The sequence below is a fragment of the Ambystoma mexicanum genome, chromosome 13 (assembly GCF_040938575.1).
Source record: "Ambystoma mexicanum isolate Mex_15411 chromosome 13, UKY_AmexF1_1, whole genome shotgun sequence".
Lineage (NCBI taxonomy): Eukaryota > Metazoa > Chordata > Amphibia > Caudata > Ambystomatidae > Ambystoma > Ambystoma mexicanum.
This window is the reverse complement of record NC_090938.1, coordinates 399339406-399356126: the sequence shown is the minus strand read 5'-3', so window position 1 is coordinate 399356126 and position 16721 is coordinate 399339406. Positions and strand designations below refer to the sequence as shown.

Here is a 16721-nt window from a genome sequence, read left to right as displayed (position 1 = left end):
CATGTGGAATAATGAGCCTGGGGTCGCACACCCGCGCCAACATGTCTCGGGGATGTTAGGGTGGGCCTTATTGATTTGAGCGGGAGTGATATAATACCTATAACAAAGTTTGTAGCCCCCTTCCCTGTTTGTGATACATTGCGAGCTTTTATGCAGCCTAGTCGAAATTTTTCCCCAGTTTTCAATGTCGATTTCTTTGCCCAGGTCCTTTTCCCATTCAAGCATGTATCTTTCTTTTATAGAAGGGTCAGCCCTATGTAGGAGTCGGTAGAGGGTCGAGGTTCTGCCTTTGTTAGTGGGGGTCGTGAGAGATAGTTCCAGTGCGGTTAGGTCTCTGGAGAATTTCTCTCTGGTCGCTCTGTGGGATAGCCAGTGTCGGATTTGGGCGTAGCGGAATCTCTCTTGCTCATTCACCCCAAATTTCACTTTGCACCTTTCAAATGAGATGGGTGCGCCTGCCTCAAGGAAGTCGCTGGTTATTCGTAGGCCACCCTCCCTCCATGATTGGAAGTTCTGTGGGGACATGCCTAGAGAGAATTCTGGGTTATTCCAGATGGGGGTTAGGGGACCCAGAGAGCAGCGGACACCCCATCTGCGGGCCGCAGCCTTCCAGCATCGAGCTGTAGTTCTAGTCGCAATTAGGGGGCCGCCAGTGGCTGGGGATTTTAGGTTGGGCAGGTGTGGTAGTGCGGAGGGTGGGACCGGGCACCAGGCTTCTTCGAGGTTCGACCATTTCGGTATGTCTGATTCTTGGACCCAAGCGAATGCGTGGGATAGCTGCGCCGCTAGGGTATATCTAGCCAGATCTGGGACTCCCAACCCGCCCTGTGCTATCCCTCTCATCATTATTCGTTTACTGATGCAGGGTTTCTTCATCCCCCCAGCCCCCCTCCCCCCAATACGAATTCTTGAATTTTCTTTTGTAAGGCTTTTAGGGCTGGGCCGGGGATCTGAGTTGCTAGTGCTGTGCAGTGATATAGCCATCTAGGGATTAAGTTAATTTTGATGGCGGTAATTCGCCCGAACCAGGAGATTTCCTGCGGTTTCCATCTTTTAAGGTCCCTCTGGAGCTCTCTAATCAGTTGCGGGAAATTGCTGGAGTATAAGCGTAATGGGTCATTGTGGATCTGGACCCCAAGGTAAGCAATTGGGGCTGATGACCATGGAATCGGCAAGAGGGGCCCGAGAGATTCTTTTTCTTGTTTAGATAGGTTGACTGCGAGTGCGGCGGATTTATTGAGATTTACCTTGAACCCCGATAATGTCCCGAATGCTATGATCTCCTCCCACAGGGCACCCAAGGATTCTGCTAGATTTGATGCGGTTATTAAAACATTGTCAGCATATAGTGCTATTTTGTATTCTTGGTTTCCTACGAGTACTCCCCTGATTCTCGGGTTATGTCTGATTTTTGCTGCGAAGGGCTCCATGGAAAGGGCGAAGATTAGTGGTGAGAGTGGACAGCCTTGTCTAGTGCCCATGGATATATGGATTGTCTCTGACCTGGTGCCGTTGGCTCGCAACTGTGTGGTGGGAGACTGGTAGTTGGGCATTACCCATGTGATAAAGTTTGCGCCGAAGCCGAAGTGCTTGAGAACTGCCCGGATATATCCCCAATCGACCTTATCGAAAGCTTTGTGGGCGTCTAAGGAGATGACCGCCATTCCCACTTTTAGTCTATGGGCGCTCTCGATGATGTTTATCATTCTTCTGATGTTGTCGTGGGTCGCTCTCCATGGTATGAAGCCCATTTGGTCTCGGTTGATCAGGGATGGTACGGTCGGGCCTAGTCTAGTAGCCAGAACTTTGACGAAGATTTTGCCGTCGTTGTTGAGTAGTGAGATTGGGCGGTAAGAGGTGGCCAGTTCGGGGTCTTTCTCGGGTTTATGCAGCAAGACCGTGAGCGATTCCGCCATTGAGCCGGTGACTGATTTCAAGAATAGGAAGGAGCTGAATAGAGCTGCCATTTGGGGTGCTAGGATTCTGGCAAATCTTTTATAGAAGTTTGCGGACAGGCCGTTGGGGCCCAGGGCCGTGTTTTTGAGATTTATAATGACTTCCATGATTTCTTCGCTCATGATGTGGGATTCTAAGGCTTCCAGCTCGGACGGGTCAATGGAGGGCGTTGTGCGCAGGTATTCTGGCAGATTGTCTAGTGTGGTAGGTTCCCCTGACATGATAGATTTGTGGTACTTGAGTAGTTCTTTGATTTTCTATGCCTCGGTGTAGTGCAGGTTACCCTCTGCCCCCCTTAGTTTCAGGATGTTGTTTCGGGAGCGAAGCTTTTTCAGTTTTTGCGCTAGCACTCTATTTGCCTTATTACTTCTGCTGTAATAGAATTGCCTTGTATAAGCTAGCGATTTGGCCGTGCGATCGGCACAGTGCATTTCCAGTGCAGTTTTCGCTTTCCTCAGGGCTCTTTCTGTTTTCCTGGAGCTGTGTAATTTCAATTCGTTCCCCAGTTGTTTTACTTTGTCCTCCAGCCCGGCCGACACAATGTTTGAAATTCTCCTCTGTTCTGTTCCGGCGCTGATTAATGTGCCTCTGACGACTGCTTTCATGGCATCCCAGATGATATTGATGGGAGAATCCTCTGTCGTGTTTTCTTTGAAGTAATTGGAGATGGTTTCTTCGATTTTCTGCTCTGATGCATATATCTAATAACAGTGAGTCATTGATCTTCCAATGTCTTTGAACAGGGTGCTTTTGGCCTGAGATGGTTAAGGTAGCTGATACTGGGGCGTAGTCCGATATCATACCACTGTGGATTTCTACATTGTTAAGGCATGGGAATATGACTCCTGAGATTAGAATGAGGTCTATTCTTGAAAATCCTTTGTGGACCGAGGAGTAATGGGTGTAGTCTCCCGCATTGTCATTGAGTAGCCTCCAGGTGTCGACCGTTTCAGTTTCTCTAAGCAGCTTGGCGATGGCCAGTGCATGCATAAAGTCTGAATTTGTGGGGGGAAGAGTCTTATCCATTTGTGGGTTTGGTATGCTGTTGAAATCCCCACCTATGATGAGGTGCCCTTCGTGGAATGCTGTGATGGTGGACGTTAGGTTAGCAATGAAATTAGCTTGAGCTGTGTTGGGGCCGTAAATCGAGACGATAATGATCGGAAGTTCTTCGAGAAGGCCCTTTAGGAGGAGGAAGCACCCATCCGGATCCCTCTTTATAGTAATCTTTGACAGTGGGATTTTGTCGCTTAGGAGGATTGCCATTCCTCTTTTCTTTTGCCCAGAAGAGGCGAAATATTTTCTTTTGTACCTGTTGAATCTGACCCGGCCCTCGTCTTCTTGCAGCAGGTGAGTTTCTTGGAGAAGTATGATATCTCCCGATAGTTGGCCCAGTCTGTATTCCACCGATTTGCATTTACGTGGTGAATTTAGGCCTTGGACGTTCCAGGTGAGGATTGTTATGTCATGGGCAGCAGACATTGGTTTTGATGCTTGGCGATAGATGTGCCTCTGTCCATGATTCCCCACCGGGGTCGAGAGACTGATGATGAAGGGCGATTGTTGCTTTGAGCTCGTGGAGATGTTGTTGTTGTTACGTCGTACTGTTGTATTGAGTGTGAGGCCGGTGTCCGTGGGGGCCGGAGCCCCCCTCCATGGCCTATAGTCAATGAACCCCATTTAACCGCCCCCTCCCCCCCCCACCCAAAAACAAGAACATGTAGGAGAACTGTCATCCCACTGCCACCGGGGAACTGGTGGCACCAAAGCACATGATAATGGCCAACTGGGCCGCTGATAAGGAATAAGCTGGAGCTCGAACGGTGCTCCCGCACTGTCGGTGAGACTGAATGTGGTGTTCTTTGTGGGCTGTCTCCCTCCGGGGCTCGCATTAAAGGCTAGTGTGGGTCAGGTGGTGTCCCTCACCTCGTACATGGCGGGTCGCAAAGGCTGCGCGCTAGGGGCTCGCGAGCCGGGGAATTGCCAGGTTGATAGTTGGTCATCCTGGTTTGTTATCTTTCTTCGGGGGACCTCAGAGCCTGCGCCGTCTGCCCACTTTTGATCATTCCCCTGTTGAGGGTTTGTCCTGCTGAGGGCGATTCGGTTCTTCAGAGCCAGACTCTCCGTCCGAGCCCCCCAGGTCCATGAAATTTGCTGCTTCTTCCGGTGAGCTGATTTGTTTCTGTGATCCGTTCCATTTGAACCTGACCGTGGCAGGAAATCCCCATTGGTATGGGGTTTGTTTCTCGCGTAGCCATTCCGTTAATGGACACATGATTTTTTTGTAGCGTGGAGGGCGCTAAGTCCTGATAGATAGAGATTGTGGCTCCCCGGAAGGTTATCTGTCGCATTTGTCTGGCCTCCCGTATGATTTCTTCTTTTAGCTGGAAGAAGTGGACCCTGACCAGGACGTCTGGAGGAGAGTTGGATTCCCGTCTTGGGGAAGTTCTGTGTACTCGATCCAGCCCCAGAGGAGAGGTGTCTGGGAGGGTGATTATGAACATGAGGAGTTCAGAGACGAAGAATGTTAGGTCTGCGTCTGTGATGGAGGTAGGTATGCCTCGCAAGCGGATGTTATTCCTCTGGGAGCGATTTTCTGCGTCTTCCTTTTTCGCTTCTAGGAGGTTACATTTCGCCTCTAAGGCTGTAATCCGGTCCCTGTCCAGTTCCCCTTCAAATCTTTGATCGCAGATCTCAGATTCCAATTCGGTCGTTCGATGTTCTATTTCGCCCACCCGCTTATCCAAGACCGTGATTTTCTTTGTGACCTCTTCTGTGCGTTTGTGTATTTCTTTTGTTAGGGCTGATAGGAGGTCTTGTAGGTCTTGTAGGTCGGATTTGGTGACTCATTGGGAGGGATCCAGGATTGGCGTGGGTGCTATAGTCGTGGTAATGTTGTTGGGTTCTTCTGAGTAGTCCCCCCTTTTTGATCTATCGGCTGCTGAATTGGCCATCATGGAGACATTGTCCGCTTGCTTGGGTGCTTTGCTGTTTCTGGACATGTTGGTGCAGGGGTTGTCCGGACGGGAGCTTTAGTGTAGCCTTGTAAGAGCAGAGTTCGTGAGTGCCTGCTGCGTTCCAGGCCCAACAGGACCCAGAGTCTAGAGGACAGTTGTATGAGGACAGAGGTGAGTGGACCCTTTCTGTTCACGGATGGGCACGAGGAGCCGCAGAGCTAGCCACTATAGGCCCATTGAAGATAGAGAGGGTGGGAGGGGGAGAAGAGGTGAGTAGAGTGGCCGTGTCCCCAAGGGGTGGATGGGCCCAGTACGAGCGATCCAGGAGAGGCCGATGAGCGAGATAGACCGGGGCCCGGTTAGCTTGGGGACATATGGCCCAGGCGGATCCACTCACTCCCCCCCCCACCCCTCACCTCGTCTATTCTGCTTTGGCGGTGGTAGCGATGAAAGTTAAGACCTTGGAGTGGGCAGCAGGTCAGTGCAGCGGACTCCTGCGGCGCTGGAGGTTCCTTGTTCCGGGTCCGCTGTGCCGTAAACGTGGTGGAGGGGAGCCTCGGGGCTCCGAAGTCCATATGCGGAGGTCGGAGTAGAGAAGCCCCGGTGTGTCTCCCCTTGCCTCCGCAGCAGGATGTATGCCGGGGGGGGATCTCCAGATGCTGTAGGCGAAGGGTCTCCTGAACAGCGGACCCACGGGGGGCAGGGCGCCAAACCTGGACCCGGGTGGCGAAGTGGCGTTTCGCTGGAAGGTTGCATGATGTATCTCCCTCGGTTCGAGGCCCCCGGCGGATGCTAGGGCCCGTACCCGGCGCCCACAAGTGCGGGGGTGGGGAGGGTCCGTGAGTGCAGCGGTCTTCGTGCAGGGAGGAAAGAGAAGGCTGCCCAGGGCTCCGGGGCCCAGATGAGACGGCCGGAGCGGGGGGCACCACGAGATCGATGATTTCTCCCCCGCCTCTGCAGTGGGATGTATGCCGGTGCCGAGGTGCTTCACGGTGGGTCCGTTGCAGCCGATGCACGGCGGGCGCTGCCCAGGGGATCAGGAGCTGCCACTGCTAGGCACAATAAGAAGGTGCTGAGAGAAAGTCCGACAGAACGGGAGGACGGGTCGGGATTGCTGGGCGGCTTCAGTTACATGAGTGCGCCTGCCCCTCCCCCCCCATGGGGAGGCCTCCTTCGACCGTGTTGATGCCGCCATCTTGGATTCGATCGGGACCCGAAGAGATAAACGAGCCAAATTGACCTAAATCGGACTCGAGGCGGGAACCCTTTTGAATGATGGGTGTGGCGAAGGTTCATGAGCAATCGCTGTTAGTTTCTTCCCATAACGGGGTCTGGAAGCGGCATAGATTATGTTGGCGCCTCGGGCCGTGCAGGAGCTCCTAGGAAGCCGAACCAGTCATGGTGGCTCCGAGCCACGCCCCCGATGCCTTTTTTTTTAAACTTCTCAAGATAATGAAAATATTTTTTACATGCAGTACTCTTTTATGTACACGCATTTCAATACTCCAAGTGTTTCACTTATTTTGTAAAAATACATTTGTCAGGATGGGTGTAAACATATATCCGACATTAAGCGTGATTCAGTCTTCAGCTGTGAAAGTTCCTCCCATTCCTGTCGTTAGACTTGTAGAACACCTGCATGTTGGAATCTCACAAAGGTCTTTTCAGAAGTACGTAGAGTTGACAGCTTGAAAACCGACTCTGTTAATTGAGTCATTACTAATTGATAGGCACCCCCAAATGCTCAGTGTCTTGGTTGGTGAACCAACTGCAAAACACACAAGGGTGTCCCGCCTTTTTAAAAAAAAATATACTGGTCTTGGTTAAAGGAAAATCTGATGCTACAGGTCTCCACAAATGTTGAATACGTGATATAAGTGCCTCCCACTTGGGAAATACGGGGTGTATTTGTGGCATGAAAAAACGTTCTATTTTGCATTGCCCTCTTTGTGTCCCCATACAAAAGCATCTGCTCTGCCCCCAAACTTTGAATGTCTTCGATAGGCAAAGGAAGGCTGGGGCACGTCCACTCCTCATCGGGGCGCTGCCTCTTTCTGATGGCCTGCATGGTTGAGGGCAGTGATCGAAACTGAGATTTGATGAGCAGGAGCTAAAAGCAGCAGGAGACTATTTCACCATTTAGTTGTGCCTTGATCCTACGAAGCTTACTTTCTAGTATGTTACTTAAATCTTATTTGTTTGCCACTTTGTCCTGTGTCTCTTCACATATGTTACTTAAATCTTATTTGTTTGTCACTTTGTCCTGTCTCTTCACATATCATGTCCTTTGACAGTTCAATTATTTAATGTTTTCCTGATGCTGTAAATCACAATGTGACTCAATGTTTGTTTTATGAAACACTAATGCTGCTTGTATATAAAAAATATACTTTGGAAATTAAAAAAAATCTTTTGATTAAGTCAAAAGGCTAAGAGTGCGTTCACATAATATGTATGCTGAATATATCTGAACAAATAATATCTGATATATACTGCTTTGAAACAACAGACCCAAAGAAAAATCTTAAAAATAATTTGGGATCTGATACCCTGGTAGGAACATTTCTTGTTTCCGCTCCTGGGTATCCAGCATTCATCAGGAGCTACCACCGAGGAAGGAGGAGCTAGTACATAACATTCCGCGAATCTAACTTCCACATACGAAGCAAACATACAATTTTGTCCATAATGTATGACCATGTATGCTTTAAATGTTGTATAGATGTGGCCTAATGTTTATTGTTTGATTATCCCAAATGCACAGAGTAATATTCACATAGGGTGCTTGTTTGGTGTCAGTTTTCCTGGGGAGCCAAATGTAGCATGGTATCAAATGGGTCTGTGCTCATTCACATTTTAAAATAAATGGTTTGCTCATCACTGGTCTGCCTCTATCTTGTAAGTGAGTTGAACACCCTAACCAACAAAATCACAGTGAAGTGGAGCAAAATATACATCACTACTCCAACGACGAGTCACCGTGCTCACCTTCACAAGCAAAGGCACAGGCACACATAGGCTTGCAACGTCAACCAGACAGATAACCCTATAGTGTTTAACCTGAAACAAAGTTGCCATAGTAAACAAGGTATGTGCGGGCCAGGTGGATGGACCACTGTCACCACAATGGTGGCTATATATAATGCTGGTTATTCCGTTACTTGCCGTGGCTGTGCAAAAGCTCCCAAACCAAGTTGGCGGGTTAAGGTTCTGCAAGGTCCCATAATCCTGCACCAAGAAAAAAGTGATCGGCTGCACCGGGATACAACCAGTAAGGTCCCTGCAGCACTGTGAAACTGCCCTAATTTGCGAGATGCTGCAGGTTCCAAGCTCAACAAGTGAGTGATCCCTCTAGACACCAAGGGTGTGCATCTGGCATGTCCTGTGGCATGTCCTGTGGCTACGTCCCTTACTCAACAGCACTACAGGGGACTCAAAGAAAAACAAGAACTAAGAAGTGGCTAAAAACACCTTGTGATACACAGGGAATGAAAACTCATCTTCAGGTCCCACAAGGGGGTCATGCAGCCCCAGGGAAGTTGGTCTAGAGGAAATGGACGGCGTGGGTGTCCCCAATGAATAAGACCCAAAGGGGAATGCACCAAATGGAAGGCAACAGCACAGGAAGATGGGGCAATGCTTCACAGGAACATACTCTCAAAAAACTAAAAACCAGCTTCCAAAGAAGTGCAAATGCATCCCAAAGGGAGGGAGACAAAAAGTATCAATCAAGAGACTGAATGATGGGGTGTCCAGCTGATTGCTATGTTCTGATTTCTATTCCTTTATGATTTGTGTACTACTTTTGTTGCTAACTGTGGGTCTAATTAAAGACATATATACATTATGGATGCCTCTGCCTAACAAATTGTGCCTCAGTGTCCAACAGAGCCATTGGTCTGCATCGGCTATGGACGACATACATTGTTTGTGCTCTCTCATTCTACATTACCCTACTTCTCTTCCCACAAGGCTTACCTTGCCCTTTTTTCTTCCATGCAGCGATGGAACGGTGGTGGACAGCTCCGGAACCTGCATCTTACTGTACCAGGATGTACCCCAGATCCTGGCCAGGTTGAAGGGAGAAGGGACCCTCATCGCAGCTGCCTCCCGGTGAGACCTTATCACTTCTTCCCCCTCACCCCCTACCTCCCCAATGAGACTTCTTTGAGGTGAGCATCTAGTAAGACCTCTCCTCCCTTTGAAACCAGTCATGGTGCCTCCATCAACATGCATGCTTCTTTCCCCTATTGGCATGTTTGATAATTGCCTCTTTAACATCTCTACTTGTCCCTATTCAGTGAACACTCTCGTTGCCTGCCACAAGACCTCCCCTCTCCCAACATCCATAATATTGATGTAGTAGGTTTGCAGTATTCAGTCATGATGAATTACAACAACTTCATAATAAGGATCACTGACAAGGTGACTTTTTGGAGTAGATGGAACTTTTCGTATCTACTGAAGCGGCACAGGTCCTATATCACTTGGCTTTAGTAAATATCCTGCTGACCAGCATACCCACCAAACTTTTGCACCTATGAAAAGCGTCCAACATGCCAATGTCTCTGCAAATTTGACCGCATAACAATACTCCTTACATGCAAAATACAACACACTGGATATTCCTGACATACATGATTATTATGAAACTTTCAAATAGATCAATGGTGTGTCTATTCCAAATGCAGCAAAAGTCAGATATCTCATTTATTTTTCTTATTTATATTTTTTTACTTCATCATTTTTCTTTAATTTTGACACACGACATTTTTTCAAATAATCCATTATTCACGATAGCATGTTTACCACATAAAACATCACATATAACATGATGAACAATGAATAAAAGGTCCCATGTATCGGGGTCAACATAGCCTTATTGAAGTGTATGTTAGAGTGTGTATATGTGTCACTCATGATTTGCTGTGGGCTAGGGCATGGGACTGGGAAGACCCTGGGTATCACACACTGCCGTCTGCTCTGTGATGCAGGCCCTGTAGGGTCTTTAGGAATGGTCTTCCAGCCTCCCAAGTCGCTGGTCACATATGACAGTTTCAGGATAGGCAACCTAAAAGAAAGGCAGACCAAGATCAGGCGGTCTGCAGACCTGTGGCCATGGGAACCCATGAAGAATGTAGTACTGATTGTTTGGCTACAGGGCAAAGCATTGATAACGCAAAGGAGAGAAGCTTGGCATGATAACTGGCAATGCTCTGACATGAATTCACTTCATCACAGTGTTTTTTGTGTTTTTCGGCCACTTAAATGAATATGGTTTTCTAATCAGGAATCCAGTTGGAACGTATGTACGAAAGTTACCTGGCAGCCCAATGATCCTGTCTTTGCCCATCTGTGTGTCCTGAGCACTTTTCCACTTTTTGGCCCTCTCCCTTCGTGGCCGTTTAGCCTCCAACTGCTGCATTCACAGCACTACTTTCTACTTTCCTAACGCAGACAAAGCTTCCTCTGCTGTGAGCTCTGCCACACTCCCTGTGTCTTTGTCCCACCCCTCTCTGCTCCCAGTGTTCTGGTTTCCTCTAACAGGGTCATTTTGTATCACATACAAATTGCATGCAGGGGACCACCAACCTTGGTACTTATGTGCTGTTAGGTCCCTTGCATGCAATTTTAAACCTTCACATGCCTGAGTGGAACACTAGTGAGTAAAGCAGGACATATTCCCCCGTTCACTCTTAAATGTTCCTTTCCATCTTGTAAAGAAATAAATGTCTCCTTCAAATTAAGTTTTGCAGGTAGGATTTTTTAATGCACTCCTATGGAATCCTTCTCGTCGGTGCAAAACCTAGACAGATTCCATAGGACTACATTTGTTTTAAGCTTGCATGAAAATGTCGTGCAGGTGTACAATGAAACACACTGACAAGACACTGGAGGTCCGCGCAATGAAGATTTTGTCATCGATCCATTCACGTCCTCTTCCTTGTCACTGTTAGAAAATGGAAGATCATCAACACAGCTCCCTAAAGAATGGACATATAACAACTGGTGACATGTATTAGTCAAAACAAATAAAAAAATCAATACAAATGCTATGAAATCAATATATAACCATGTCTAAAGAGCGGCGCACAACACATGTGTACCATTCATGCACACAAAAGGACACATGTTCTGAACATTAACTATAATATAAAATAATAGACTAAATCTAAGACAATTGGTCTCAAACATGGAATTCATAAGTACATAATTGATGGTGTGTGAGAAATTAATTCGAGACAAACATGTTTTTGACCCAGAGAAAATTCCTCGTTGGAAAATGTTCATGAATTATGACTCAACATCTTGAGATTCCGCTCAGCGGGTATCTAAGATTTACGCAGCCAAGCTTTCATCGGGAAAAATTGATGGAACAAAAGTAGATAGTATGGCTTGTTTCAAATCAGAAGTAGAAAAAGCTTCCTGTGAAATACCAAATAATATTGCATTACAAATGAATGGTGTGGTTTACCAACCAATTTGAAAAAGAAGCAGTATAGAGCTTCAGTGGTCATTTCCCTAAATTCATGGGCAGTTCCAATTGGAGACTGGAAAATATTAAATGTCTAATTTTGCCATCACATAGATCAGTCTGTTAACAGAAGCAAACAGGAAAAGAGTGTGGGTAGACTTTTTTAAAAGATAGGATAAGTTTTTGAAAATCTACATCAAAGTAAATGTTAGCAAAAATAGGCTTATCCAAATTCAGAGTATAAGATCCCTAAAATGAAGGCAACATTTTGTGCAGTGCCTAAAAGGAGCACTAAAGTCAGCTCTTTTAGTGAAAAGAATAAAACAAAAATATTTTATTTAAGGAGATTATGAAAACAATGGTCAAAATACAGTAAGTAATACCTTGTTCACTTTTTTTTTTTATTTAAAGGGAATTCTGCCAGTGCTTGACAGATCCAAGGGCCGGCCCGGTGTATAACATCACTGGGTTTGCAAACTGGAGTATTCTATCTTGAGATGGTGTATGCCTACCTTAGTCGGCATTCTAAGGACAGAATCCTGAATGGACATAGCACGGCCCTGACTTACAAAGTCTTTAGGGAAGACATGATGTATTGAGCCCTAAAGATGGAAGTCTAGACTGGAAATAATCTTTAAACAATTGTGGCAAGTTACATGCACCATCTTGAGAGATGAAAGAGAGAGTAGTCTCAACGTAATTGACTCGCACCACCACAGGTCATAAGTAAAAGGAATTTGTGAGCAGAACTCATGATTGAAATGGTCAGTAGGTGTTTGTCGCAATATAATCAACCATTGAAGAGAATCATTCAGACCTTGAGAGTGAGTTTATAACCAGTGAACACAATGTTGCTCTTGTTTGAAGATCCTGTTGATGACAGAATAGTTATTTGCATCAGAAAGTAAGCAATCTGTAATAAACTATTTTAGGTAATCTTTAGTGTGATTGTTATGTAGATAGTGGTTGACAAGTGTGATTGTAAAGTAGGCATATAGATCCTAGAGAGTTGTTACGATATTCATATTGAAACTGTTCGAGTGTCAACCCAATCTACAAAAGTGTACATGGTAAATGATGGCATTTTTTGACATGTGGTGAAATGTTTTCTATCTCATGTAAGCTCGTCATATGTGAATGCTGTCCTTCTCTTAGTAATTGTACACATCAAGCAATGTTCACAAGAATGGTTGCCCACTGGTAGTGTCTTTTTAAGGCCTAATGCCTGTTCAATAGTAGATGCATCTGGAATAGGTTAATGCAATGAATGTACTAATGTGTCTTTTATATTCTTCCCTCTTTCAAGTGCAAACAGTATTTGGACCAAGTGATGCATGAAAGCGACAGTGATCGCCAATGGGATCTGCTAAATTATTTCAGTTTTTAGCAGTATATCTAGAATATGTCATGACACAGGAACTGATTTTGTTCCGATGGGCTGTGTCTGTCAGATGTTTGTGAAGAGTCTCTATCCGTTTACCAAACACGTTTGGCCAGTTGTTTCAGCAAAAGAAATGGATAGCCGCATTCAAGGAAAGAAATCATATTGTTAGCATGGAGTGTCTGTAATCAGTTTTCAAGGATTGGTTCTGGCTTAGTCGGAGAAATTTACTGAATGGTAAATTGTGTCTATGATTTTTAGGATATTGACTGGAATAGTGTAATAAGGTATTTATGTAAACATTTATTTATAGAGTTTTGTATAATCGGTCTTCTATCTATTTAATAATGAGATCCAAAAATTGAGTCTCTATCTGATTGAAATGCATGGTAAATTAAAGATTGAAATTCAGGCCATTGAGCCAAAAAAACATTCTTGACGCGACTCCCAAGGTGTCTTGCCAAATCAAGAAAATGGCATTGATATATTGTTTCCAGAGATAGACTTGAGGAACAAATTGATGATTAGAAAATATCATGCATCCTCAAAACAAGCCATGACGCGGTTGGCGATGCTTGTGGCAAATGCGGCACCTGTGACTGTGCCTTTGATCTGAAGATGACGTTTACTGCCAAAAACAAAAAGCTTCTTACACAAAGCTAATTGTAAACGTTTAATTAAGAACTGTTTTGGCACTACATGGGGACAGCATTGATTGAGCATATATTCCTTTACCTCCTAGAGCTTGCTTGTACCTGTGGAATATTTGTGTAGCGTGCAGTAATCTAAAGGGTCACTTGGAGCTGGTTAGGGCAATCAAACGGGCGCTGTTCTGTAAGTCTGATTGCATCCCGAGTGTCCCTTAGAATAACTTTAGTGGATAGAGTAAAAGGCTGACTTCTTTTTACAACCCATTTGCCAAAGGGTTTCAAAGTAGAGCCCCCGAAGGAAATGGTCAGTCTTCCGGGCGGATTTTCAATATGTTTGTGGATTTTCGGTAAGACTTAAAATTTGTGGCAGCTGATTTCTCTGTGTAAGTGGGCTTCTCTTCTATTGGGAAATCCTTGTCGACTCCTTCAGAGCTCATATTCTAAAGGCAAGTCCTCTTTTCTTGAGTGGGTTCTTTGTCAGGATGCAGATAATGTGATGCGTTAAAAAGTAGGTTGTTAGCCATTTTTACATATTGCTTAGAATCGAGAACCACTTGTCCCTTGGTTTTGTGACAATTTGGTTGTTATCGAGGATATGAAAAAAGAGATTGTTTTTCATGGTCCTACAAATTACTAAGTGCACAAATACGTGGCATGAACATTTGTGGGAGATCGATTTTCAAACACTAAGATTTCAGTAGGCTTCTCCTGATCATTAATAGTGATAGATCTGTCAGAATAGTGAGTAATCAGAGTGCTCAATTTCAGCAGATGAATTGGCCAGAAAAGTTTTAACTATAACTTTGCGGAAAAATTGTTGCTTTTGATTCCAGTCTGCAATTCAGTGACTGACTGTGTAGGGGCAAAACAAAGGCTTTTGTTTAAGACTGCAATGTGGTTATCTATCAGAGCTGATGGAGATAGATTAAAGATGTGGGACATTACCTCTGATGTGCTTGTTTCCGAGTTCTGAAAATCCCCTGTGCCTCTTGATTTGGGTATTGGTTTTTGTTCAACTGGCGGCATCCCAAGCTTGACCTTGGCCTAGAAATGCCTGATTCTGTCACTGAAGTGCTTGTTGTCGGTTCCTCATTGTTGTCCATGGATGAACTGGAATTACAGAACGTTTTTCATCATTTTCTTGCTGGTATTAGAATTTGGCCATTTATTTATGAATCCGCACAAATTGGTCGTATAGTCTGATGCAAGGTATGGATAGACATTTTCCTTGGAAAACAAAGCAATGCCTTTTTTTTAAGCTTTTCTGATTTTATTTTAATAGAATTTCTGAAAACCTTCTTTATTACTAGCTTGTAGTTTTGAGGTGATTGTAAAATCAGAGGGTTATCTAGAAGAAGTTTCTCTCCATTATTAAGGTCCTCTGTTATTTTAGAAGCTGGATGTAGAGCAGCATTTATCGTGTGGAGCATCAGTTCCCTGTTACATTTTGTGGAGATTTCAATTTTATAATTAGTGTCATCCAAAAGTAGCATTGATGTAATTTGAACCTGAAATCCAAAAGGAATAATATTTGCTCTCACATATTCATTTAGGAGATATCCATGCAGTTCAGTTTGAGCTAATAATCATAAGTTTAGATTGAATTGTGGAGTTATCTGGAGGATTTGAAAAGAACGAGGGACCACTAATAATCTGTAAATGCTTTTCTTCTGTAAAACTGAGATCAGCATAGGTAATTTTGGGCAAACAAATCTCACATGAGTTATCAAAAAGGTCTATGTGAAGACATTTGTTGTTTTTAGAGGTGTCTAAACAGACAAAGATGTCAGAGCAATAATGAGAGCAAAGGTAGGCAAAACCCTCAATAATAAATCCGAGAGGCGTCGAGAGAATAAACAATGTATCAACCAAAACAAATGCTAAAAATCAATACAAATGCTATCGAGAATCAATATATAACCTATTATAACAAGCCATATTGACCTAAAAAGCATAGCACACCACATTTGTACTATTCATACCTCCAAAAGAACATATACCCTAAATATAAAACAGAAATTATAATATGAAATGATAAAGGCTAAATCTAAGATAATTAGTCGCAAACATGTAGAAGTTGGTGTTCCGATATTCATATTGAAACTGTTTGTGTGGGCAGCCTAATGTACAAAAGTGTACATGGGCGAATTATTGTATAGATGACATTCTTTGTTTGACACGCCAAAATGTTTTAAATGCCATATAAACATGCCATTGACTTTGGTCCTGCTCATAGTATGCTTGAAAATGGGGCAGAGCAGAAAATGAGGCATGGGATATTACTCCTTGCTTTACTGTTTCCCACATTCCAAAGTCCGCTTCTAGCAGGTTTCCCTGACGCTGGTAGCCTGACCCACTGTCACACAAAGGCCCAGTCCCTCACCAAAGCAACATACAACTTGAGGAGCTTTTGGGTTTTCTTCACTTGACCCATATATATATATATATTAAACTGGACACTTACATTCTGGTCCACATTAAGCCATGGATTGTAATTCTCTGTGTACAGGGATTCAAAATGTGCACTAGACATTGGCTAGTGATAGTTGGCTCTTGGCTTGTATGGAATGGTGTGTTTTATGTGTTGAATTGAAGTGGAGAGGGACTTTTTTTATGGCTGGCTAGTAGCTGCCATTTTCCCCCTGCTGTGTATCTTTTGTCAGTAAACCACAGCTCATGTTGCTCTCGGATGTGTTTTTCTTGAGGGAGCATATTAATAGCTACATAGAACTTTCTTATAACAAACAGTACTTTGAACTGACTTGTATCGTTTTACTTTTAAGATCCCCCCTGGGCTTGTATGGTAGGTTTGTTTTTTGTAAGGCTTGTGTGATGAATCTGATGGTGTCATCACTCCTTTCGGAGTGGTGACCTCGCCCCATGTGGCCAGGGGACAGCAGCCGCTACCTGATCCTGACCCTGACCCTGGGGGCGGCTATATGAGGGAGGATGAAATGGGGGAGTTAACCCTCAGGAGTGACACATCATCGGATAGGACATAGTATCCCCCTTTTACTTTCAGGATAGCCCGTGCTTTCCCCATGTCTTAATGGCATATTGTAATAGCTCCCCACAACCACCTTTCAAGACTACTAAGAATACTTCTCCATACTCTATGCAAGTCATCAAGAACTGACTTCCCTTCCCTGAATACAAAAGTACTGTAACGAGGAAGCTGAGCCGTGTAATGAAGAACGATGAAGGCCAGGAGCACTAGTTGTAGAAAGCGCGTATTTGATGCAGGGACACTTACACAGCTGATCCAGCTGAGAGGGGAGAGAAACTGGCTGGAGAAGTCTTGT

General features: G+C 44.8%; 1 protein-coding gene across 1 annotated transcript in view; it reads left to right on the top strand.

Annotated features, from left to right (window-relative positions):
• MDP1 (magnesium dependent phosphatase 1) overlaps nucleotides 1-16721 on the top strand; it is a 79828-nt gene that overhangs the window by 41208 nt on the left and 21899 nt on the right. Inside the window, exon 3 of the mRNA XM_069633980.1 lies at nucleotides 8916-9026. Within this exon, the coding sequence (XP_069490081.1) occupies nucleotides 8916-9026 (111 nt within the window). The remainder of the gene's footprint in view (nucleotides 1-8915; nucleotides 9027-16721) is intronic.